Source organism: Falco peregrinus, chromosome 1, assembly GCF_023634155.1.
Source record: "Falco peregrinus isolate bFalPer1 chromosome 1, bFalPer1.pri, whole genome shotgun sequence".
Classification (NCBI taxonomy): domain Eukaryota; kingdom Metazoa; phylum Chordata; class Aves; order Falconiformes; family Falconidae; genus Falco; species Falco peregrinus.
In genome coordinates, this window is record NC_073721.1 from 46,517,152 (window position 1) to 46,540,983 (window position 23,832).

The following is a 23,832-nucleotide window of genomic DNA, read 5'->3' on the forward strand; positions in this document are numbered from 1 at the left end:
CCTAATAAGACCCCTTGCTCCAGCTCACTTCTTTTCTTCCCCTCCCCCAAATCCCAAGCCCCTTTGTCTGCCCCACAGAACAACTTCTCTGTCTTTATGGGATAATTAGTGTGGACAATTGCTGCTTTTCCCATTGGGTTTGAGGTGCAGTGAGCCATGAAGGAATCTGTAATGACATGAAAAGTCACTGGAGGCGCGGATGGTGGCTGAATAGCAACAGTTACCTCTCTGAATAGATTAAATTAAAAAAAATAAAGCTTTGTGTTCAACTGGGGGAAGGGAGGATTCACTAATCTTTTTGTACATGACAATGTGGTTTTGTATCTCAGCAGCTCAAGGAAGAAATCAGGCGGGGCTTTGCAGGACTGGAGGACCCATTGGCAGGACTCCTGGACATGCTGGAGAGCAGCAGTGATTGGAAGGGGAAAGGGCATTCCCTCGGGTATTACATCACCACTGAGTTGCAGCTTTGGATAAAAGAGCATCCTGCTGTTCAACAGGTTAGAAAAAGAAAGAGCAAGAAAGCCTGGAGAAAGGAGAGGGCAGTTGATTTTGATGTCCCTCAGGTGTTCCCAATTTCACTGTATTCTATAGTCCAGCATCTTCTCTGTAGTCTCGTACAACCATGGTGTGACAAGGTGTGAAATTTGAACTGAGTTGTTGTTGTCTGTTGTATGCTGGCCTGAAAATGAAATAATATTAGAAGCTGTGATGTGAGAGCTCCGTTTCCCCTTCCAAGCTGGGATTTCCATCTTTCCAGATCAAACCACTTTCGATCAAGCATTGATCTTGCAGCAGCCTTTGCCAGGCTGGAGGCTTTCCCACTGGAACTCGCATCCCTGCTGTCAGGATAAAACCAATTGCAGTAATCTACTCTGCATATTCTTCCAGTTCTGCAAATAGAAGCCAGTTACTGTACGATTGCTTAACTCCTGCCATATGGCGGGGAGCTTTTATCATTGGGAATGCAGAAAATGGTAACAGTATGACTTTTCAGCAGCTGAATGATTAGCTTTGTAACGTTGGGTCATCAGATTATACATCCTAATATTTACCATTCCTTATGTCTTCATATATTCTGACCTACTGAGATTTTATCTTTTTTGTATGCTTTTGCCTCTGAACTGCGAGATACTTCTATAGTTGTGCTGTTTCATGTCCCATTTTTCAAAATGGCTCTTTTTAGATATTGAGCTCTGCCATTACAGTATCTGCAAAGTGCAGTGAAGCGCTACTGGCACTGGAGTCCCTGTGTCAAACAATCATGTAGGAACACAAGGATTAATACTTCTATCTGTGTATCTTTTGAGGATGCTTTTGCTTTTCCTCCCCTTCTTGTATGCAGGGGTGAACCTGGGAATGAAAACTGAATACTTTTGCCTGATAGGTGAGACTCCCTTGAGGGGAGTTGCCGAATTCAAAAATTTTCTGCTGGGAACTAGAGGGGAGAATTTCTAAATAGCTCTGTTAGTAAAAGAGGGCATTTTTCCAGTTTCATATTTTACATTTGCACAAGGCCATATGCCTTTTCCAGAATTATCCCGCAAACATTTAGTGTTTTTAAATTGGATGCTGTTAAAAAAATGTGTATCATATTGTTCTGATTTCTGTTTGCAGACTCCATGGGGAAATTGGAGAATCCCTTCCCAAGGAATTGGCTTATTCCACTGTTTAAACAAGCTGCATTTTCAACTGCCATTGAATTGCAGCCATCTTTACTAAATCTGTGTTTGATTTTTTTGTTTTGTTTTGTTTTTTATTAGTCTGGCATCAAGCTGAAGAAGCTGCAGGCCCATGTACTTGGAATACTAGCCCAGTGCCCAGCTAATCTTCTTGACCCTCTAATTAGCATTTACCAGCTCCATACAGCAGACCGGAACTATTTGCTTGGACATGTCAGTCATCTTTATCACAAGGGCAATTACAAAGAGGTGGGTCATGTCTTTCAAATAAATTTACCTACCCAGCTCTCTAGTTCTCTTTAATATCTGTGTCCTGTTTTGGATGCATTTCAATGTGAATTCTGTTTCATCCCAGCAGCTGCACACTGTGAATGGTACAGCTTAGCATGGTCTTCCCATGTACATGAGTAGGCTGTGTTCAACCTCATTTTTTCTAATGGCTGAGTACAGAATGCCAGCGAATCCTTCCTCCACCCCTTTTTTGACCTTTGAAAGTAATAGGTTAATAGGGTTTAATTTGGAGAATTTAAGGGGACGGTTGTGTTCTTTTTTGTTTTCCTTGTCCTTGGCAAGAAAAGAAGGGATTTTAGTAGTTGGTCATAGACCTGCTGTGCTATCTCCCATCTGCCTGCAGCGAGGAGGGGTTGGAAAATCTCTCTGTTCCCATGTGATTACCCTAACCAAAGGGTTCTCAGTTTGAGGAGTTTCAAAGCCTCTTTACCATTGAGGCTTATGTTCAAAATGTGTTACTACTCGTGTATTTGAGTCTGGGTGGCTGACACTGGCAGGAGTTCACCAAACCCAGAATTTGATAATCTTTTACTCTGTGGTTTAGAGTACTTGCAGCATGTCTGGCATCACCATGATGTCTTGGTAGCCTTGCAAGTGTTCTCATGAGCAAACTACAATACTGTTAATGCTTTTTATTTTGTTTTTCCTTCTTTAAAAGGCAAAAGACATAGGTTTGTTTTTCTCAGAGGAAGATGGTTCACTTTGATGGTGTAGAACAGCTTGATCTTGTTTAGCAAATGAAAAAAATCAAATAGCATTTTTAAAATCCCATTCTTCAGTAAGGCCAAATTCCCAAGTGACATCATGGAACTCCATTCTTGTTCATTTTGAATACTGAAACAAAGATATTTTATATTTGATTAGAAGTTCACAGGTAGCTGCTTGAAAGTTACTCTTTTGCTCAATAAGGTTTTGAACATGTTTGAAAATCCTAACAGGAATGTAGTATTTGAATATATTCAAGTGTGATTTGTTGTTTTAAGTTCATGGCTCCGAAGTTATTTTTTGTTTTCATTAGAAATGCAGTTCTTTCTAGATCTGGTGTTGGAAAGCTCTGATTATTTTTTTTTTTTCTGGAATTGTTTTTCTGTTCTTTCTTCCACAGAAAAGCTCTTTTACTAGTCATTCCCCATGTGAAGAACAGGAAACCTCAACTGTTGCTCACCCTCAGCCATAACTTTCTTCTAGTTTTGTTTTGTTGCCAGAAGGATGAATAGAATTATCTTCAAGAATAACAGGAAGTCTTTTACTGCCCTTGGGGACTGATCATACCTAAGATCACAGCAACTAACACCAAAAACCTGGAACTAGGGCTCTGAGCACTTGTGGTGGGCTGTGGTGTGTCTGTCCTGCTCCTCGCCATCTTTCAGATGGCTCAGTACCTCAGATTCACGTGTGAGATTTTGGGCTCTTCTGCCTCTCACCTGAAAGGGCTGAAACCCTTATAAATCCTTGCTGTGGTTGCTTATTTTCTTGCTGTATATACAGTCAGACACCAGGCATTCATTCTAGAGTGCACTGTTCCCTTTGCCTGCTCTGATGCATTTCCTACTGCGTTGCACGAACCGTGGGGGTCCCCGGCTCTGCCCCATGGGTTCAGGCTCCTTTCCCTCACAGGGCTTTTGGAGAAGATCTAGTCAGAAGATGAGATCCCCGAGATCCCAGATTTCTGAAGCCCATCGGGCCCTCCCGGTGCACCTTGTTTTAGCAGAGCTGGTCAAAAGCTGAGGCGGGTTGTGGCTGGCAGCGGCAGGACCCCACCGTGTGCTGTGCACAGGTGTGGTGTGTTCAGTGGAAGATGGTGCAGGTGGAGCTAATTTGCTTCTGATTTAGCATAAAAAGTAGTAGCTGTGGTGAGGAGGCGCCTGCGGGGGAGCATGGCCAGTGAATGGCACTGGTGCTCCCGTCATGCAGAAGGGCGAGCTGATGCGGTGAGTCAAAGGAAAAAGCAGGGAGGTGTAAGTGGTTTTGGAGGCATTTGGGGGTTTTCTCCATTCTTTTGTGAAGGGCGCTGGCAGCTGCCGACGGAGTGTGGCGGCACGGGGCCTCGCAGGGCGCCCTGGAGCTGCGCTTGCCACCTCTGGGCCTGCTATTCACGGCACCCATGGTGGGCAGAGGCAGAAGGGTTTAACGTTGTCATTTCAGGTGAAATGTGGCCACTTTGTCCCTTCCAAGGCCACGGGCCATGGCTCAGCGCCGGCCTGGAGCTGGGCTGCCCCGGGCCGTGCTGGAGCCTGGCGGGGTGGCCGGGGGGCAGTGCTGTGGGAAGGGCGATGGCAGCCAGTGGGGCCGGGACAATGGTGGGATTCAGCAGACCGGGGGTAATGCAGTGCGAGCGAGTCTGTGAGAGGCCCTGAATAGGCCAGGCTGTGCTTGAGAAGAATGAGGGGTAGGCAGAAGGCAAGCTAGTGTTTCATGGTCATCTTATGTTACACTTCAGCCTTTCAAAGAGTGTCTGGGGCTGCTTGAATGAACCTCTCTTGCACTGCGAATGCGGGAGCCTAAAGACAAAGGGGACTCTTGTCACTCGCAGGCCCCTTTCGGGAATAAAAGCCATTGTCACATGAACAGGGGCAGTCTGGCAGGCTGTGCATGCTTCAGTGCCCCATGATATCGCTAAGTCTCAGCAGAAATCACATTCAGGGCCCTGTCAGCTTTGATTAGCGGGGTCTCATGACTTAATGTGCTGCGATATTTCATGTCTAAGGGTGGCGGCTGTCTTTCTGTGGGATGAATGCCCTCTATTGTCCACTGAGTTATTTTATTTACATTTTTTAAACAGCTTATAAAGGTAAAAAGATAGCTGTGCTTAAAGAAAAAAAATCAAATTCCTTTGCTTCTGGATCAGTAGTGAGTGTTGCTTGGGTCAGATACAGTGAAACTTGTTTTCACAGTCAGCATCAAAGTTCTTGTCTTGTTTAACAGCTTTATAGTAAATTCTGAACAGGTGGCAGTGGAGCTGGGTTTAGGAAGGAAACAATAAATAATCTTTTTAGCCTCTGACAACCAGAAATATTCTTGGGCCTGAGAGACCTCCCACTCCAACTTCTCCGTATCAGTGACAAGCAGCATTTTTCTCCCCTTCATCGGTTTGGTTCTTAAACAAGAATATTGGACTAAGCTGTCAGTGGGACAGGGAGTATTTACTTTTTAAACAGTTTTTTTGGTTGTTGTCCATCCAGAGTTCTCTGTTTTCAAAACCTAAGCATATTTTTCTACTGCTGTAGTTTCATCCATTAATTTCTACAAATAAATGAAGGTTGATTCTATATGTTAAGTTAATGTTTGATCTTTCAATTAAGGTAATGTGGATTATCTGTTAAAATTCAGTTGTTTAAAATTTGTCCTAAAACAACTTGGAGTACCCAGAGAAAAAGCTCTGTAGACACAGAATTCAAAGTTGAATTGACATTAGTAGTACAGAATTTATTTGATAATTTGGTAGAAAGGGTGGTTGACTAAAAACTTAAAGGTATACAGATATGCTAAGGTGTAAAAATGTGTGCGTTCAATGAGCAACATGACCTTCAATTTTCAGTGTAATGATGTTTTGAACACTGATTCAAGGGTGTTACTGTTTGTACTCCTACTTCATACATGGTGCTTGAGTACACATGGTGTATTTTGGAAATCTGTCAATACAGGTCAGTGTTAAGATTGATTGAGCCCATTAATGGGCATTCAGATTTTGGATTTCTTCACTCTGACTTTTTTGAGCTGTTCTCAGGACAGTGAAAATATCTCTGATACTGCTTCTTTCTCCCATTCACCACATTAATTACAAAGGCTTGTTCAGCTCTTACTATGCCTTAAAGTGTGTGCATTTGCATTTCCTTGCTTCTTTTAAATGAAAAATACTAATTGATAAGAGAAACAAGGAAAACTCTCATGTGAGGATGATGTCAGTCTTGAGACTTTTTTCTTATTAACTTGATCTAGTGCTAAAGGATAACTTTAATGGCATGTTGCCTGCTAGATTCATGCCACTCCAGAACAGAGGTTGCCAACCTGTGGGCCATGGACCACTGCTGCCTGCTCCCAAACAATGTGTCTTCTTCAGCCACCTCTGTGGCTGTCTGGTGAAGTGGTTGGGAAGGACCTTGAGTGTTGCTGGGAAATAATAATTCAGATGATAGTATTCTGCTCTTACTACCGGCATTTCTGGGCTCTCATCAAGCAGGCAGGCTCTTGGAGAAGAGGTGCAAATGTACAGCAGATCTAGCCATACAGAGAGTCTGGATCTGGAGGATCTGGTGAAGGTGGGTGACTTCTGTGTGCAGGAAACCTGGGCAGTGCTCTGGAGGATCACTCCTTTGTGAGGAGACATAAACCAGTTAAATAAAGCTGCTTTGAGTTACCTGAGGAAGACTTTGTTTCAGTTCCCTCTTCCCTTCACCTGTACACATGGATATTCCAGCCTTGATCTTAACTCCTCTCCCTCTACCTCAGATTCTTTAGATATGAGTAGCCTGTCACTACTTCATTTTGACAGTCTTACTCCTTATAAAATATGTGGATGCTTTCTTGAAAGCAGACCCAGGAAATCTCATGTTTTCTCATTTCTAAAGATCTTCCTGAACACAGCTGTGTATATTGTATGCTCTTTAAGCAGGAGGTACAACATACATCAGCTAACCTGATGTCACATAATATGCAGTGATGCACTCTAAGAGTTTGAGTAAAGTTGATTAGCCACAGGTTTGAAATGAGTGATTCCAAAACACAAACAGATGTTCCCAATGATTAATACATGGTGTGCCTTTTACTCAATTATTTCTACCATTATTATGTATCCAGGCTTTGATCACTGTGATTTTCTTAAGAGTTGACGTTGGATCCTCCTCTGCAAAATCTCATTCTGTTGTTTGGTCTGTTTTATAGGTTTTCAGAAATTCCTTCACCATTGGTTCAGAAATGCTACACTAAGTCAGACACAGGTTGTGTTGTCCCAACTTGCTTGCAGCAGAGCTAAGTAATGTAGGAGTCATCAGAAACTGTTTGTGTCAGTCCTGCATCATCACTCCAAGCAGTGCTATAGAAAAAGGTTGTTCCTCTGATGCTACCCCCACCGTGGGAAAATTGCCTAAATCGTCAGTGTAGACACCACCCAAGTGCACATGCCCTTGCAGATAAGATCTTATGTGGCTTCCTGCACTTCATACTGCATATGGAAAGAATAGTCATTTTTAGATGAGACAGAGCCGGTTGCATTTAAAACAAGTAGAGAGGATCAGGTATCGGTACAGGGTGCTCTGGGCTTGTGTGTTCGCTTCGAAACACTCCCCATTTTCCCATACTCTTGTTTTCACAATTGCATGGTTAGAAAAGTGGTCTGGTGCTCATGGCTTGGCCTGAACACATCAGGTTTGGGTAACTTCCCCCATCCTATGGTCAATGCACCTACATGCATTTTAGATTTAATGTAGTATTGCCCAGCTTTGAATTCTTCCCCATCCTCATCCAATCCTCCTTTGCTATATTTTTGGGTGTTTACCCTTGGGAAATAAAACTACTACAAAATGTCCAAACAAGATTTTCGCTTTCACTGTAATTAAATCAAAGAATGACCTAAAGTTCCCCAGGGACAATGAGAAGACTCACAAGCTTTGGTGGGATTTGAATCAGGCAGTGGGTCATCAACTTTTCTCCTGTACTGAGCAGTGGCTTTATCGGGTACCTGCCCCATATATGCTTGAGGGATGCAAGGCAAGAAAGGGACCAGTATTTCTGTTATGATCTGGGGCAGGAGGGGTTTAGTACAGATTTAACACTTTTATGTGTTGCAATAATGCTAATTCTTTGCTGTTATTAGATTACATGCTAGAAACTCTCTATGAAATGTATTTTTGTGAAAAGGCTACTTGCACCGCCAGTCAAGACTATACATGTTCTCGACAGTTTGATGGAGGGTAGGTAGACCCTGCTAAGCTGGCAATATCTTGGTGTTCACCACAGCATTTCCACGTTCCTGCGTCGTAGCTAGGTTTTTTGCTCTCATTGATCAGCCAGTGAAGCCGGGGAGGTATGTACCGCTTAGGATTTTTGTTGCCATGCTGATCCAGCCTGATCATCTGAACTGAGATCTGCAGTCGGATTAACACGATTGCTAGCTTCCAGCTACCCTGGCTGGTCTTCCAGCACAGCTTGGAGAGTGCAACACTGCATATGGGGAAATGTGAGTTTCTTGAGTGGGGAGGGGGATTCTCACCATTTCAGATTCAGCAAAGTGTCTGCCTAATTAAAGTGTTTGTTTTCTAACTACAAAATGAGTCTGCAAATGAGGTGTTGCTTTTCTAGAGATTTTATCATCTATAAACAGACTGTTAAAAATAGGGTCATTTTACACAAAACTTGTTTGTGGAGTGAAACAATTCAAAACATGATAATAACAAAACAAAATCTTAAAATAGCTCTAAGTTGAGACCACAGACACAGCTGCCAAACACTTTCATCTTTATTACAGTTACTCATATCTTTTCTCTTATTATTCCTATTGTAAACACACAGATTTTATCTCGGTTGTCCTCACTACGCAGCCGCCAGCCCATGTAACTACACCCTGCAATCCAGGCTGGTGTTTGTTCCTAGGGCCCAGGTCACACGTCTCCTTCCCCATTCAGCCTGGCGCATGGACGAAGCTGATGCCCTGCTGCTGCCCATGTTCCCCGCTGCTGGAAGCTTCTGCCAGCAGCACAATTTCTTTGCTCTGTCACCTGCTTTCACTGGGTGATGTTAAAATGACATTGACGACCAGCTTGTGAGATTTGCTTGAAGTTCCTTGACCTGCAGCAGAGGTGGTGTGAGCTGGGTCTGCCACAGGTGGGCTTGGAAGACGGTGTCTCTCACACTTTGACTAAATGGATATTCGTTGCTCTACACCCTTTCATACAGAGCAGAATACACATCCAGTGAAAGAGGAGAACTAACCTGACACAGTGCATGTTCACCTGATTAAGTCACCCATAGGTACAGTTAACAGAGATGGAGATAAAACTATGCCATTTAGATAACAGTTCTGCAATTAGGTTAATGTGAACATGCGTGTGAACATTAAAAAGCTATTAGGGAAACCATTGTGTGCTTGCATGTTAAAACTAACGGATTACTTGTTTAATAAAAAGTACCAATGAGATCAAATGCTGAAACAAGATTCTGAGAATTGGAAGGTTTTTTGGTTTTGTTTGGAGATTTTGTTGTGGGGGTTTTTTTAATTCAGCAAACCGACACGGCTGGGAGGAAAATAAAACCAGCTGCCAAAGCTTTGGAAACCCAAAACTTTTTCAGGTCCAAAACAGAAGTAGCAATCTTTAACTTGTATGCAAGTTGAGAATAATTACTCAGTTTGAGTTTTGTGAAGTTAATCTGATAATTTGAGAGAACAGGTACTTGATGCTTGTGGAGCAGGGTAGCATATTAGCCTCTAAATGGGTGGAACAGTTAGAAGGTCTGGAGTAGGAGAGAGGTTTGGTTGAAGATTTAGCTGGGTTAAGAAATGATGATGTGCCTTTCTATTCAGTATTTTGTTTGTAGCATACAGTCACTGCATTAATGTTAGCGTCTGCTTTTGTCATTTAAAGCTCTGCTGTTAATTTCTCTTTCTGGGATGAAGCCTGGACTGTCAGTGTCCCAGTGTTTGTTTTGTGTTAAAAAAACAAGTGCACTCCCTCCCCCCTCCCTGCCCCTCACCCCAACCCAAATAAAAACAAATGAGTGGGGGAAAAAAAAAAAAAAGGTTTCCCCGATGATATCTAGGTACCTCTGTTTTCTCTGGACAATAAGACTGAACCATTAAAATTACATGATGTGTGATGGTTGTCTGCTTTTGTGCACTCAGTCTTCAATGCAGTGGATGAAATACGTGCATGAGTTTCCTCAAAGGTAATGTTCTCCATGGCTTCTGCTGCGAGAAGTGCTTGGATAAACTGTTAAGTTTTACCTGTGTTGCTTGGCTGAGTCTGCAGAACATGTGCTTCCAGTGATGAGTTAGGTTCGGGTGTCATTTGAATGCTAGGAGAGATCACAGAAATTATGTTTCAAGGTGTGCCCCTGCCCCCACTTAGGTTATTTTTCTAGTTACATTTTTCTGTAAAGGTTTCATGCAGGTGAAGTGTAATGATGAGGTTTGCATTTGCTTAGGTGGAGTGCCCATTTTTTACTGTATTGTGTTTGTTTACATATTCTAACAAATAACATAGTTCTAAAGTGTAACTACTTTGACAAACAAATCTGTCATTTTCCTGATCTTTCTCTCAAAACAAAATCAGTCACAGAGAGCAGAGAAACCTGTTCAGCATAAGAGCTTTCCCTCTAAGCCCTAATGCACTGTTTTTATCCTCATCTGAATAAATAGGCATTTGTGAACACAGCTGATTACGTACTCTGGCCTGTCGTTGCTTAGCATTACATGCATGCTGCAGTAGGGTCAGAGATGTCATGTTTTGAAATGCTGTTTACAACCCTTTCGGAAAATACAGCCTAACTTTGCAAAGTAATTAGAAGGACACTTCGTGTAAAACATCCTTGTTACCTAGTTCATAATTACGTCAGTACTAACACATAAAGGTGCCAGAAGGCTCCTTGCTCTTATTACTCTATTTAATGGAACAATGCGCTATATTAAAGCAAGCCATTATACGCTTATTTTGTATTTGAGATCCAAGTATTCTCGCACGCTAGAGAAATTAGACACTATTAAAAGCTTAAAATCCTAATTAATTTATACGCCTCCCAAGCAATGCACAGTTAGATCTTAATACATTTCTGTAATCACCAAGCTGGGACAGGATAGACAGTGGCTGAACCAGTTCTCGCAGTCTGAGTTACTGCCGTTCGCCATAGCGGAGTTTCCTCATCTGTAGAAGATACTGATTTGGAGTTAATTTGTGAATGTGGCAGGTCTTGGCTTATCAAAGATTTGTACGTACCACAAAAAGTAAAAACACCGTTCTTACCATTTCTCTGATTGTGGTGAACCTTAGCACTTTCAGGGGTGTGGAGCTATGCAGAAATTCTAAAACTAAGACCTCTTCATTTCAGGGTCCTCTCAATCTTGAGTTGCTTTCACAAAATGCAACCATTTTACAGAATTTAAGAGGCGCAGCAAGATGGATAAAGTTAACTCAGAAAAGTGTGGTGGATCAAGTGTTTTAAACAATTACATCGATAGAAAATATCCATCTTAGCTGATTTACTCCAAGCACTTTACTGTATCATTCTCTTTCTGCCAGACAACTTGATTTTTAACTTTTGCTCCGGGGTATGCTGCTGCTTGGAATATGCAACTCTGCCAGGAGTGTTCGCGTACATTTCTAAATAGAATGTGCGTGGCCAAATGTTTATATGATTTGTACTTGAAAATTGAACAGAAATAATTAACACATTAAAAAATTGTATAATAGTATATATACTACACTTTGGAATAATGCCCATTTATCCACTGTGTTGTTCTTCTCCTAAATACCCAACTTTTTTTGTATTTTCTAGGCAGCTATACTGAGTATTAAGCTAAAATTACAGCCAGATCAAGATGTGGAGAAGGTGAGTCATTTCCTCGGCAAGCTTCTCTGTCATCAGATCCACCTTTTGTTAGGCAGGAGATCCATCAAGGCTCTTTAAGTTGTGCTGCCTTTCACTTGAGGCTTTACTTTGTTCCCAAGAAGTAACTGTTGCATTGCTGATGTACCTTTACATCTAGGGAAGTGACAGAGTGCATTTTGTTAAGAGTGCATTACAGCTTGCTGGACTCTTTTCCTAGCTGCAGCCACTGTTACAAAAAATTCTAGCTATGTTCTTGACAAATGGTTATCACTCTGATGGACATCAGTGCTTTTGCAATTTTGAAGCTATGCTAATATTTGTGTAGAAAATGTCACATCGGTCTTTTAGGCAGAATTGGTTGATTAAGCAGGGGATTTGTGATGTGCTTGGCATGTCTGAGCAGCAGGGAACGGGACAGCTCTCTGCCAGGTTTCAGTCTGCGGTGTCGTGGACCTCTTCTGTGCCTTCTGCATGCTGCAGCACTCAGTCTGCAAAACAAGGTGAGCAAAAGACAGGGCAGTGTTTTAAATATAATTTCTTTTCCTAGATGTGTACGCCTCTACTGCTCCAAGATAAAACTAACTTGGTGGAAGATTATGTGGGAGAATATCCTGAGCTCCAGAGCAAGCTCTTGCAGATCCTGGACACGTGGTGTGAACCTGGTTTTAATATCAGAGACATCACAAGGTAGAAGTGCTTGTTGACTTTCTAAACAGCTGAGGCCAACTTGCTCTCAGAGGACAGTATGTTCTCTGGTTGTCTTTCTAAGATCATTTCTCGGTGTAATGGAGTCCAATATATTTACTTTTCAGCTGAGAAAGGGGAAATTCTGGTGTCTGTGCCAGAGTCTTCTCAAACGTCTCAGCCTGTAAGGCAGAGGTATCACTCCTATTGACAGATGCTTGGTTCCTGCCAGGAGAGAAGAGTGCAAAATGAAACCTGTGCAGTAGATCTTAGCAATATAGCAATATCAAAGCTTCCTCCAGGAGGCTGTAGCAATCAGACTCTTCTGCTTTGCTGCAGACAAGGGTGAGTTTCAGTATCGGTTGTACAGGTTTTGCAGGAAGATAACACTGTGATGAAGTGGCAGAAAAACAATTAACCTTCATGCGCTCGTGAAATAGTCATGTGTGTTTTAGTTTATAAATTGCCTCGCTAGAATAGCTCCTGTCAGTCAGAAAGCCAACAGTAGAGTCAGACTCGCAGTGTAGATGCAATAGTTGCAGTCTTAGATCAGAAAAAATACAAGAGGGAGTTGCTCGCTCTCTCTTTCTGTAAAATAAACCTCTGGTCTTGCTTCAGTCATTGACTGGGAAATTTGTGTGGTTGTGTTATTGGCTTTTTGCTGTAACTTGGGAAAGGTAGGGCACTGTTCTTACCAACACCTAGCAAACCCTACTGTTAAATATCTATTATTTGCGAAACATACTTTAGGCGATTCCACAGATGTTTCTTTCTGATTTTGTTTATTTGCTTACAGGCAATATCAAGGCCTGTCCAGGTACAAACCAGATAAATTTAACCGCAAAATGCTAAGCAAGCTGGTCTTCAGGCTCCTAGACCGATTTAACGTCGATCCAGGTATGTGATAGTGCAACACATTGTGGAGTTATCTCAGAGATACAAAAGAACAGGTGAAGTCAATTTGTTTTCTTCCATGTTCAGCAAGGAATCTCTGCTGTAATTTATCGTGGGGAGTTTCAGGGTTTAATTAATGATATTGAAAAACAAAGCTGATAAGTTATGGGTATTATCACTTTGTGCTGTCGAAAAATGAAGTGCTTGTGACTAATAGACTGCTTCTACCATGATATGAAATAAATCTTGACCTCAGTATGGCTCTGCATAAACACGTGATGATCAGCTTTGAGTTATGACTCCATTCCACTCGCATAAGAGGCAAGTCATTATTCATCTGGGGATCTGTTTTCTTGAGTTATGGGTCTGTCAGCTGGGAAGAGATAACTCTTGGGAAGCAAGAACCTCACAGTCCTTTGTATTCTTTGCATAAACTAGGGTTGGTGGTAGGGAATTTTAAGGCTCTTGCAGCCTTCTGAGAGAACTAACACATTTTACATCACTGAATAGATCTGCTTCACTACCAGTTATCTAACAAAATCTACTTTGTTTTGCTTTGGTTGTTAGTGGGGTTGTTGATTGTTTTTTCTTCTCTTTGGGACCTTGTGTCAGAGACCTTTAGGTGCACCATGAGCTTTACATCCTGCACAGCTCACCCTGCAAAGCTTTCCATCATCAGCCCAAGATACGCAATTCTCTTTTCTTGGACTGAAAAGTGTTTTCTAACCACAAATTGTGGGCTCATTACACCTGGCAGCAACACTATATTGCATATTAATCTTCACATCTTCAGACTGGTGTTCAAAAGTTAATAAGATAATCCTTACAAACCCTCATTGGAGGATAAGTAAATATAATTCAACTTAGCACATTGGCGTGAAAGCTGAGATGTATGGGGGTGATTTATTTAAAATCTAAAACCTTCCCAGGAGTTCACTAGTCTTCATTATTTTTTCCTCCTTTACAAGGCTGGTCATTCAGTAGGCTGTATTGTCTTTTATGATCTGTAAAGAGAGTTGAGTTGTTCCCCTTTCCTTATGAAAGATCCAGGAAGGCTATGATATTAACTTAGAAGTGAAATAATGTAACTGTTCACATGCAAAATCCTGAGGAATAAAAAAAAAAAACCTAGGAGAGGAGCATGTAGCTATTGATTTCAGGTGCTCGCTGTGGAATGGTAGTGTGTCTCAGCCTGGTGATGGTATCCTGCTGATACTGTAGCTGCCAATAATAATGGCCAAATCTTTCTGGTCCTGCACAACACATTCACTAGTGAGGAGGTTCCTTGAGGTACATACAGATCCTGTTCCTGCCTGTGCTTCCAGAGAGTGATTTATCCCATGCAAACCGCAGTGTCTACAGTGCAGGATACGTCACTTGCTAGAGAGGGCTGTCCACCTCTGTTGATATGAGAGGGATTGTTGGCTACTGGTTTAGGCAAGGTGTCAGATTTGGGGCAGCTAAAACCAGTGTTGGATGACTTTCATAGTCCCATACATGAAAGCAGGTATTTATTTTTTACGTAATATCACATGTAATTCAGAGCAGGACTTCACACTCTGCTGAACAGTGGCCATCTTGGTCCCCTTTGCAATGCTTTGGAAGGGGATGAATGCCTACAGAGGAATTTCTGCCTTGGTGCTGATCCTGCTTGAACTGAATTGGGAAATGGTGGCAGCTGGAATAACATGGCTTTCCTTTTCTTCCCACCTCTCTTCCCTCCCTTCCTCTGAATTTCTGGGTGTTCTTTCTCTGTTCTTCAGTGAAAGTAAATCTGACTGTGAGGAAAGAGCATACAGAAAGGAAGCAGGCCAGGTAAAATGTACAGATTAAAACCCTCCGCGTTTCTCTTGTTCTGAGCAGCTCGACTGAAAGCTAGCGGTGAGGTAAACCTCATGCTTGTTACCTAACCTGATTGTGAGCTTGCTTGCTGCCGCAGTCTGCTGCTGCTTTGTCTCCTCTTCAGTCGTGACTCCTACTTGCTGAAAGAGGCTGAGAGCAGCAGCAGAAGAGGGAAGTGGCTTTTGGTGAGAAAGGCTGGAGGAGGACAGGGTTTCTTGGTATGAGAAGGCAAACTTGTATGTGACTCAGTTCTTGCAGTTCCAAATCTACTTTCATATTTCACTACCCAAGCTCACTCTTATCCGCTCACAGTAAATTGCACTGACTGCTAAGCAAAACTTAGGTGTTGATCAGCCATTAAGATTTGAAACACTCCTTGGAACTGCCAGTCTTAAATTTCAGAGCCAGATAGGACGTGGCCCAATATAAAAAATGGAACCTCAGGAGGGAAAAAAAAAAGTCATCATCTTAGATTAGTCCCCTTCTTATTTTTCTGAGCTCTGTTCCAGTATTCTTGTTAACACACAAAATGTTCATGTGCATGGTAAGCGGAAGACTTTCTATCGAGTCCCAAAAGTGTCCCAATAAACTGTCTGTGGATTCCATTTAATTAGCTTTATTAGGGGAGAAAGAAGTTAGGCAGAAACGGTGTGTGATTGAGGAAACTGAGTTTTATAGTCTTTCCCCACACGTGGGTCAGTATGCTCTGGTTTAACAATCTTGTAGCTTTTGCAGGCTAATTAATACTCTTTGAAGACCCTGTGAGATGGACTTAGATTTACAAATATGCAAATCTCAGGCAGCAGTTCTCGGAGATGAGGGGACAGCCCCTACCTAGGTTTGAAGGGGTCGAGTCTATTTTCTGTTGGTCTTGTGCAGCCAGTATGCCACAGAGAGTTCAGTGGCGTTTTTAATTGGAAACTCATTGGGTATGAAGCCGAAATGATACCACTCGGTCCTCGTATATTGGACCTTAGTGCCTGTATGACAATAAAGCAGATAATGGTGGTGGTGACAGAAAAGAGATGGTAATTGAACGCACAGTGAACAGTTGTCATTGACCTGTAGCAGTGTCATAAATTAATGGAGCGCCTTAAGTTTTGAATGCTTTGAACACGTTTTTATCATCGTCTTTAAAAAGTTTTTTTACATAAACAAAGAGAAATCTTGCTCTTCATTTGGCCACCAGGTTATCCTTTTGGTTTAACCGTGAATTCTCAGTTTGGGGTGAATCTTCCTTCTTACCGAGACAGACCGGCAGCGGGCGGGCGGCGCTGGCCAGCAGAGGGCAGCCGCGGGCTGTCAGCGCGCTGGGCTGGGCAGCGGCTCCGGGAGGTCCCCGCTGTCCCCTGGCTGCATCGGGGCTTGGGAGCTGCGGGCACATCGCAGGGCAGTCACCAGGGAGAGCTCCGCCAGGGACTCCTGGGAGGCTACACTAGGCATTCTCAAAAGATGCTTTGTTAGAGAGACAGGAACGGCTGTTGCAACTCTACAGGAATGCCTTTGAAAGGAGGAAATTCCAAATGTTTTTACCTTTTTGTCCTTAAAACAGAGCAGAAGGTTATTCCTTTCCTTTACATTTGCTTTACAGGGGTCGTTTTCCCCTGCTTCCATGGTGATTTTCCTTCAGAGTTTTTTAGCTCGTGTTAAATAGGAGCGCATCTCTCATAGCAGTGTGACTGAGAAGAACCCTTAAGCTTAGACATCAGAAGACAGGAACCATCCATTCCTGCGATTGCAGTGGCTACAGACTCAAAGTGCTGAAGGAGAAGGAGGTTGAACATGTCAGAGTCCTTTCTGGGGCCCTTGCCTTCTCAGCTATACTTTTTGTCTACTGAAGTACAGGCAGTAGAATGTGATCTGCTCTAGACCCAGACAAGCTGACCAGCAGTTCCAAACTTTTCATTGGGGAAGTTGACACCACCTTTGCGGTTCTGAGCATGAATTCATCATATCCAGACATGTGCCTAAAGACCACACCAGAGTATTTTTTCCTTTATGTGTAGATCAAAACCCTTGCACTATGCTCTCTGTTCCTCCTCCAGGCAGCAAAACTAGCAGGTAGCTCAGGAGTTTGGGGGTAGTCTGGGTCTTCTGCTGTTTCACCTTCCTTTCCGAGGGCCATTGATCCATATTGGCACAGAGCATTTTATGAGAGACACTAATGCATTTTTGAGGCTACAACAGAAAAGAGGTTCTCTTGAGTCTGGCCCTACCCTCCACTAATTCGCACTTAGGGACTAATCTCATAATACGATGAGAGGCTAATGCACAGCCTGCTTCTCATCAGATTCCCCAGCGATCCTTAGCAATACCAGGGTAAAGCCTCTAATGTTTCAGGTACTCTGATTTTATTTTAAAAAAAAAGGCTCCTTCACTTTGTCCCCAAACAAAGTATGCTTTGTCTGGGACCTTCTGTTTTGCCCGGGTAGAGTGAAGGATGCTTATTGTGAATGGAAGTCAAGCTCTCAGGGCAATGTAAAGGGAGGATTGGGTCCACATCCCAACTCAGGAGGCATCGCGTATCACCTGGGAGTGGTAACCACACACCACACCTGAAAATAGATTGCACCATGTCCCCAGTAGACACATCTTCCTGATGTTACATGAGTGAAATAAGTGTGTATTGCAGGTTTCATACCCTGTGTGTCAAATAGATTTCAATTTTACTTCCTCTGTGTTGCTAATCACCATTAACTCTGCAAACAGCTGAGAGCAGACTAGATTTTTTGCTTCTGAGTCAGTCCCAAATGTGAAGTGTAGTTCAGATGAGGCACTGTTGTGGTGCAACTGCCAGCTTAAGAGTTAACACATGCCCAAAGAGGTGTTTTTATTGTATTATGTCATTTGTATTCCACTAGTGCTCCACAACGCAGTCATGATCCCAAACTGCATTGTACAAATACTGAAGAGAAGGATGGTTGGTGTTCTGAAAAGCTTAGGATGTTGTCCTTTGCTCTGACCAGCAGAACCTTGGGTTTGGCTCAGGACACATGAGTTCAGACTCCTGTTCACTCGACTAGGTGTTTGACCTTGAGTAAGTTACTCCACTCTGAAGCGCTTTGCTTTCTGCAGATACAAGGTGTAGACAGTCATGAAACTACAGGGAAGAGGTCTGGCTTTACTGTAGAGGCAAAGCCTCTACAGTGCCATCTATGTCACCCTCCTGCCCCAAAGCCAGAGGAGCTCCTGTTATTTCTGGTATACGTGGAATGTGGAACCTATTCTTAAAGACGTCCACGGTGGAAAGTTTACCATCTCCTGTACAACCTGTGCCAGTTCTCTAACCTTGCCGTTAAGATTTTTGTTGATTTTTTTGTTGTTTTTTTTCCTCCAAAAAGCTATATGGAACTTCTCTTGCCTTTATGGCCTTTGGTAGATGCATCTCACATTTTACTTTGGGCTTTCTGATTTCATATGTTTGTGCATTTCTTTTGTATGTGTGTGATCCCATTTCAACATTCTTTTAACTTTGTTCTTGTGATTGAGATCAATAAAAGCTTCTGATTTAGCAGTTAAGTCGCTTACTTCCAATTTTTCCATTGCCAGCTCCTCTTAACTCCTTTTCCCCTTATAAATTATTTTCACATGAAATCTAACGTGCCAGTTCTCTGAGTTTAATGAAGTTCATTTTTTTGTTTTTATTTTGCTGTTCTTCCTTTTCTTAAAGCCTTGAACTCCTCAGTTCATTGTCTCTATTACCAAGTTACCTTTCATCCCTGCATTTTCAATTAGTCCTTTGTTTATTGTAATAAATTAGAAAACTAGATTCAAACTCAGTTTCTTTGCTCCATCAGAATAGAAATTGTTCCAGTCCATCTGTGTTCCTCTGTCCTACTTTCCGCACAGATAGCTGGGCACTTAAAATCCCTCAGTTCTGTCAAGTCTTGTGCTTGGGATATTTCCTGTAGAAGCTCAAGGAAAAAAATGTTCAGTGGATCTTCTTGATGACCTACAGCAGTCATGTTGTGTTTCTTTCTGAAGTGCTTTGAAATCTTTAAGTCAGGTGGTGACATTATTGATTTTTATGTTGATTTTATCTTCTTAAAGAGTGTTGCTTTCCATGAGCTGGTGATCTTTTCCCACAGATATTGGGATAATATCTGGAGGAAAGATCACCATATTTATTGGGATAATATCCTGTGTGATAATTACAGTAATTTCCACAGAACCTTTGAGGGCAATGATATGTTGTCACGCTGTGGAAGATTAACTTAAAAATAACAGCTTCAAACATTTCTATTTGAGATGGAAATGTTCAAGTTATGAAGCGATGCTTCAAGAGACTTTGAGAAGCTGCAAGTAACCAGTGGTACATCCATTCATATCCCTCTGATTCCAGGGTCTGGTATTCAGAGGTCTTTCTTCCTTCTCTCAGTTTTTAATGCTCAGGCGTGCCATGTGTGGGCTAAACTCTGAGGCCCTTTGAGTCAGTAACGCTAATTTCTCCTGGTGTACACTGATTCAAGGGAGGCTGCAGAGAATTTTCACTTTACTGTTTTCTGTTGCCATTTCTGGTTGCTGGTCCTGCTCCTTCTGGCTACCGGTGAGATGGTTTTAGCCACTGAAACCCCAGTGAAGGCTTTGGTTAAATCTTTCCCTGTATACACATACCAGTATCTAGCAAGAACTGACAGATACGTATGCTAATCCCAGGTAATGTATTTTATCTTCTGCATTTATCTCTCTTTGCAGTGGATTTCAAAACAAAGTGCTATGTGAAGATCTTGTTTTTTGCAGTTGTAATGAGGCATATCTAATGAAGATGACAGTAATAAAAATAATAACAACTGTTGCTTGCTAGCTCAGCAAAACAATAGTCACCTCCCTCTTTGTGTGGATATGGATTCTCTTTCATGGATATATATTTTATTGGATAAACTTTAGCCACAAGTTTACATCCTGAGTAACATGTTCAAAACTGCTTCAATGAATTAACAGCACAGGTTCCAATTAAATCAAAACCAATGCAGCCTCTCGAGACTAGAGGTGGTGCCTGTATGAGGATGCTACCTAATTAAACGTATGAAGTCATTCACTGTGAAGCATATGGAACCAGCAAGTGGATCTTATCATTCAAGGGTGTAGAACCAGAGATATCAGAACCGAGAATTAGCATTGTTAATCGTGGTTGAAAGTGTAAATAACAGTTTATAGTTTAGATAAGCTGACAATGTGTGTGTCTGTCCGTCATTGTTCCAAGTGTGACAGCATCCTGCCTTCCACATGCCGAGTTTGAAATTAGGGAAGGAAAAATGTAATGTCTAGACAGTAAAACTTCAAGTAAGCTCAGCTATGTTGTATACTTAAATGTCTTTTTCCTTCTTTTAGCTGTCTGCCCTAATGTAATAAATCAGCGGCACTTGAGAACTCTGAATTACCTCTTTTACAAGAGATTTGTTGAGGTATGTTTCTGTATTGTGTGGCATGGGTGTGAATGAGGCTTTTCGTTTATTTTGCATTTTGAATAACATAGTTGATATGATTGAAATGTATTGGTAGTACATGAGCAAGTTTTTGTTGTGATTAATATTGTATAGAAATGCATTGGGTTTGCCATTGGACCTGTTTTTTCTGTGAGTGAATAGTTTGTGTGTCCATTCGTATTCTAATGGCTGGGTATCATGATTACTCAGAGCTGGATGCTTGTTCACCTCTGCATCCTTAGCAGTGTTGTGAGACACATGTAGGTAGGTCAGGGTATGTTCTCCATATGTTCAGTTTCAGCTGTCTCAAATAAGCAGGAGCATACTGGCTAAAGGCTGTTTCTGGAGGCTTGTATGTTGTTTGTTGGTTTTGGGGTTTTTTAAGAACACCAGATTCTAGGCATTCTGTATTGCTGGGTTCTTTGTAGGCACTTTGCTGTGGGACTTGTGGCCTGGCTGGTGATAGGCATGGCCCAAACCTGCCACAGAAGGTTTTTTGAGCTAACAGGCTTGTTGCTGCTGAGCAAAATGGTAGTACTCTCAGCCCCTGAACTACTCTTTGACTCTTTGAACTAACTTTACTTTTGTTCAGCCTCCAGATTCTCTTTCTGAATGCAGTGATGTTTGTCCTGGCACTGAGGGCTTGTAGAAATAAGATGATGCCATTAATTATTTCCAAGGAGCAGGTTTCTAGGAGGCAGCCTGGAGGTTGACTGTCTGCAGAATTAGTTGACTATGGTTTCTCCTCACCTGTCATGACTGCGCTGAGCCAAGTCACTGCACTTTGGGTGCTCTTGAGCACACTGCGTTGGGGAGCACATTTCTCTTGTTAACAGGGAGTTTTGGTGCTTCTCTTCATGGTCTGGCATTCGTCTTTATCCTGTGCCTGGAGACAGACTACCAGCTGAGATTAAGTGTTTGTTCTGCCTGTTCTGGAAAAAAACAGAAACAGCTTGCACTTGTTGTATCCAGGTGTGACTGTGAAGGGCAACAATTGCACTGACTGGACTGTGAAGGACAAGGAGCACAGGAGACTGAATATTGTAGCAATTCCATTTCTTGAATTTTGGACTATCAAGCTGCATTTGCTAAACTGGAGGGGTGTTTCAACTTCAGTTTGTAGAAGACTTTCTCCTTGTAGACACAAGAGGCTTTTTAACAGAGTTTTGATAGAGGTCAGAAGGTTCTTCAGGTGTTCTTATAGTACTATTGATCCAGTCTTCAGAGAGCCAGTTTTCAGGAAATGAGACACCTTCCCCAGAAGTGTCCATTCTTTTGTTCAGAAGAGGATGCATTTGATGTTCTGACAGAAGGCAGATGCCTGTGTTTTTTCTGATCCCCCATCCCCCAGTAGTTTGAACTCAGAGATGGGGTTGAGTGGTGGTGATCTGTTGACACCATTCTGGCACAGCCAGTTTCGCTTCCAAGACCTCCTGATCCATCAGTGAAGACTGGTCTGTCTTCGCTGCCTTCCAGAGCCACTGACAGAAGACCTGGGGAGGACTGAGCATTTCAACATCCTGCATCTGAAAGCTTTAGTGTTGGATGACATCATTCTAGAGAGCATGGTTATCCGCAGTGCGAGAGTAGAAAGCATTTATCCAGGTGTATTTATTTAGCAGAGTAGAATGGATTCTTGTTCTGGTGTTCTGCTCTCTCTGGCCTTCCATTTCCTTTGTTTTGGAGTATTTGCTTGATTTAAAGTATCCAAGCTGGCCAGTTACTTCCATTAAGGTACATTTGGCAGCTGTTTCTGGACACAGTCCCTTCTTCTGAGAGCTCTTCAGTGTTCTCTGTTTACCATTCTCAGCTGTGTATGAGGTCTGGTTAAATGGCTCCTTTATCTCACTAGTATTTAAATTACATGCTTGTATATCTCAAAGATGTTTTCTTTGAGGCTCTTACTCCTGTTTGCTTTTGTACCTTTCCATAAAAGTGGCACTAGTAATCATTGTTACCTCTGCCAGAAGTGGGGGTGAGGCTCAGCCCTCGGTGGCTGATCAGTCTCATGCAGCCTGTGTTCTTGGCAGAGTGGAGAGTAGGTCCCATCCTGAGTTTCTCCCCAAGGTTGGCTCTGAACTGCATTGGAATGGGGATATTAACTTATCAGTTTCCTTTCCCAGACCTCATGATTCCAGAGCATTTTTTGTGACTTGGCTGTTGAGAAAAGTTTATATTTTTATATTCTGAAGGCTCAGCCTTGCAGAAGATCCCTGAGATCACTTTCTTTACTGGAGCCTATGGGGATGGCTCTCCACGGGGCTAGCTGTTGAGGTGAACAGCCTATGGACATAGTGCAAACCTGAGGTGACGGCAGCAGCGATGATCCATGCATTCCACCATACCATGGCCTGTTTCAGCTTTGCTCAGAATGTCTCTGTCATTGCAAGAGCACCTTGTGAGCTTTGAGGCATTCAGAAGTGCTGCTGCACTTTGCAGAGTGTGCTGTTAAGGAGATTAGTTTTCGGCATTTCTGCAAATGAGCCCAGAACCAGCTCCAGGTAATAAGAAGAGTTTGGGCTACTGCTGGGTAAGCGCTGGCCATTGCCTGTCTACTTTGATTGCATGTTTGGTTTTTTTTTTTGTCTTATGTGCTGTAGTGTAACAGTTGTCTGAGTAACGTGTTTTTCTGCCATGCCCTGGCTGGTGACATATGAGAAGCAGAGGTTTCCCTGTGCTCCAGATTGCATTCCTCAATCACAGTTGATGCCAGTGTGTAAGACGGTGTGTTAAATTTCAGCTTGCTGTGTGTAGCATTCTCCCTTTTCTAAGATGGCTCAGAAGTGATTTTGTCTTTACAGAAAACCATGACTCAGGAGAATTGGATAGATCACGTTCAGGTGAGTATGGATTTCCTTCTCCCATTTTCTCAGGGTTATTTGCTTGGAGATTATTTTAAGATGTTCATAAAATCCAGCTCTGGATATTGTAGTCCTACTATTATGATTTTTGTACTTTCTCGTAACTTCATATAACAAAATTGTACATGCAGGGAAGAGCAAGGAAGAAAATTTATATTTTATTTCCTGTTACATCTTTAAAAATGCTCTAGTTTAGATGGAGCCTTTAGAGAAGATTATGGACTACATTCTTTTACTTCTGTGCACTTATTTGTAATTGAATGTTACAAGTATTTCTGTTGATTCATTATAAGGAGGGCAGAAAGGAGTTCACTTCAGGCAGCAAGGTGTGTTGAGTAAAATGGGACAAAATTTAGATTCCCTCTGCATGCTTCACTGATCATTTTCAACAGATTTATCAGGTGACTGCTAGATACGGTGACTTGTGCTGGAGGACACAAGTAATTTTAATAACACAGGAAGAAGAGTAGTAGGTGTTTTTTTTTCTTGGTGTATAAACAGGAGAGTTCAGGCAACTGTGTTTTGGCCTGATACTACAAGAAATACATATGTGACAATGATATATCAAGATATTGCATGGTGACAGACCATTAGTGATTATTTATGTGTCTGTGG

At 42.2% G+C, this 23,832-nt stretch overlaps 1 protein-coding gene across 12 annotated transcripts in view; it reads left to right on the forward strand.

The window, feature by feature from the left end:
* Positions 1–23,832, forward strand: part of EXD3 (exonuclease 3'-5' domain containing 3) — a 290,762-nt gene that overhangs the window by 97,826 nt on the left and 169,104 nt on the right. For 8 of the 12 annotated variants that reach the window (XM_055805397.1, XM_055805380.1, XM_055805351.1 and 5 more), the window contains 7 exons: positions 330–500; positions 1,764–1,931; positions 11,457–11,510; positions 12,058–12,197; positions 12,991–13,091; positions 20,262–20,335; positions 23,158–23,196. In XM_055805397.1, coding sequence (XP_055661372.1) covers positions 330–500; positions 1,764–1,931; positions 11,457–11,510; positions 12,058–12,197; positions 12,991–13,091; positions 20,262–20,335; positions 23,158–23,196 — 747 coding nt within the window. The remainder of the gene's footprint in view (positions 1–329; positions 501–1,763; positions 1,932–11,456; positions 11,511–12,057; positions 12,198–12,990; positions 13,092–20,261; positions 20,336–23,157; positions 23,197–23,832) is intronic. The other 4 variants (XM_055805404.1, XM_055805371.1, XM_055805385.1 and 1 more) reach the window with 2 other exon arrangements.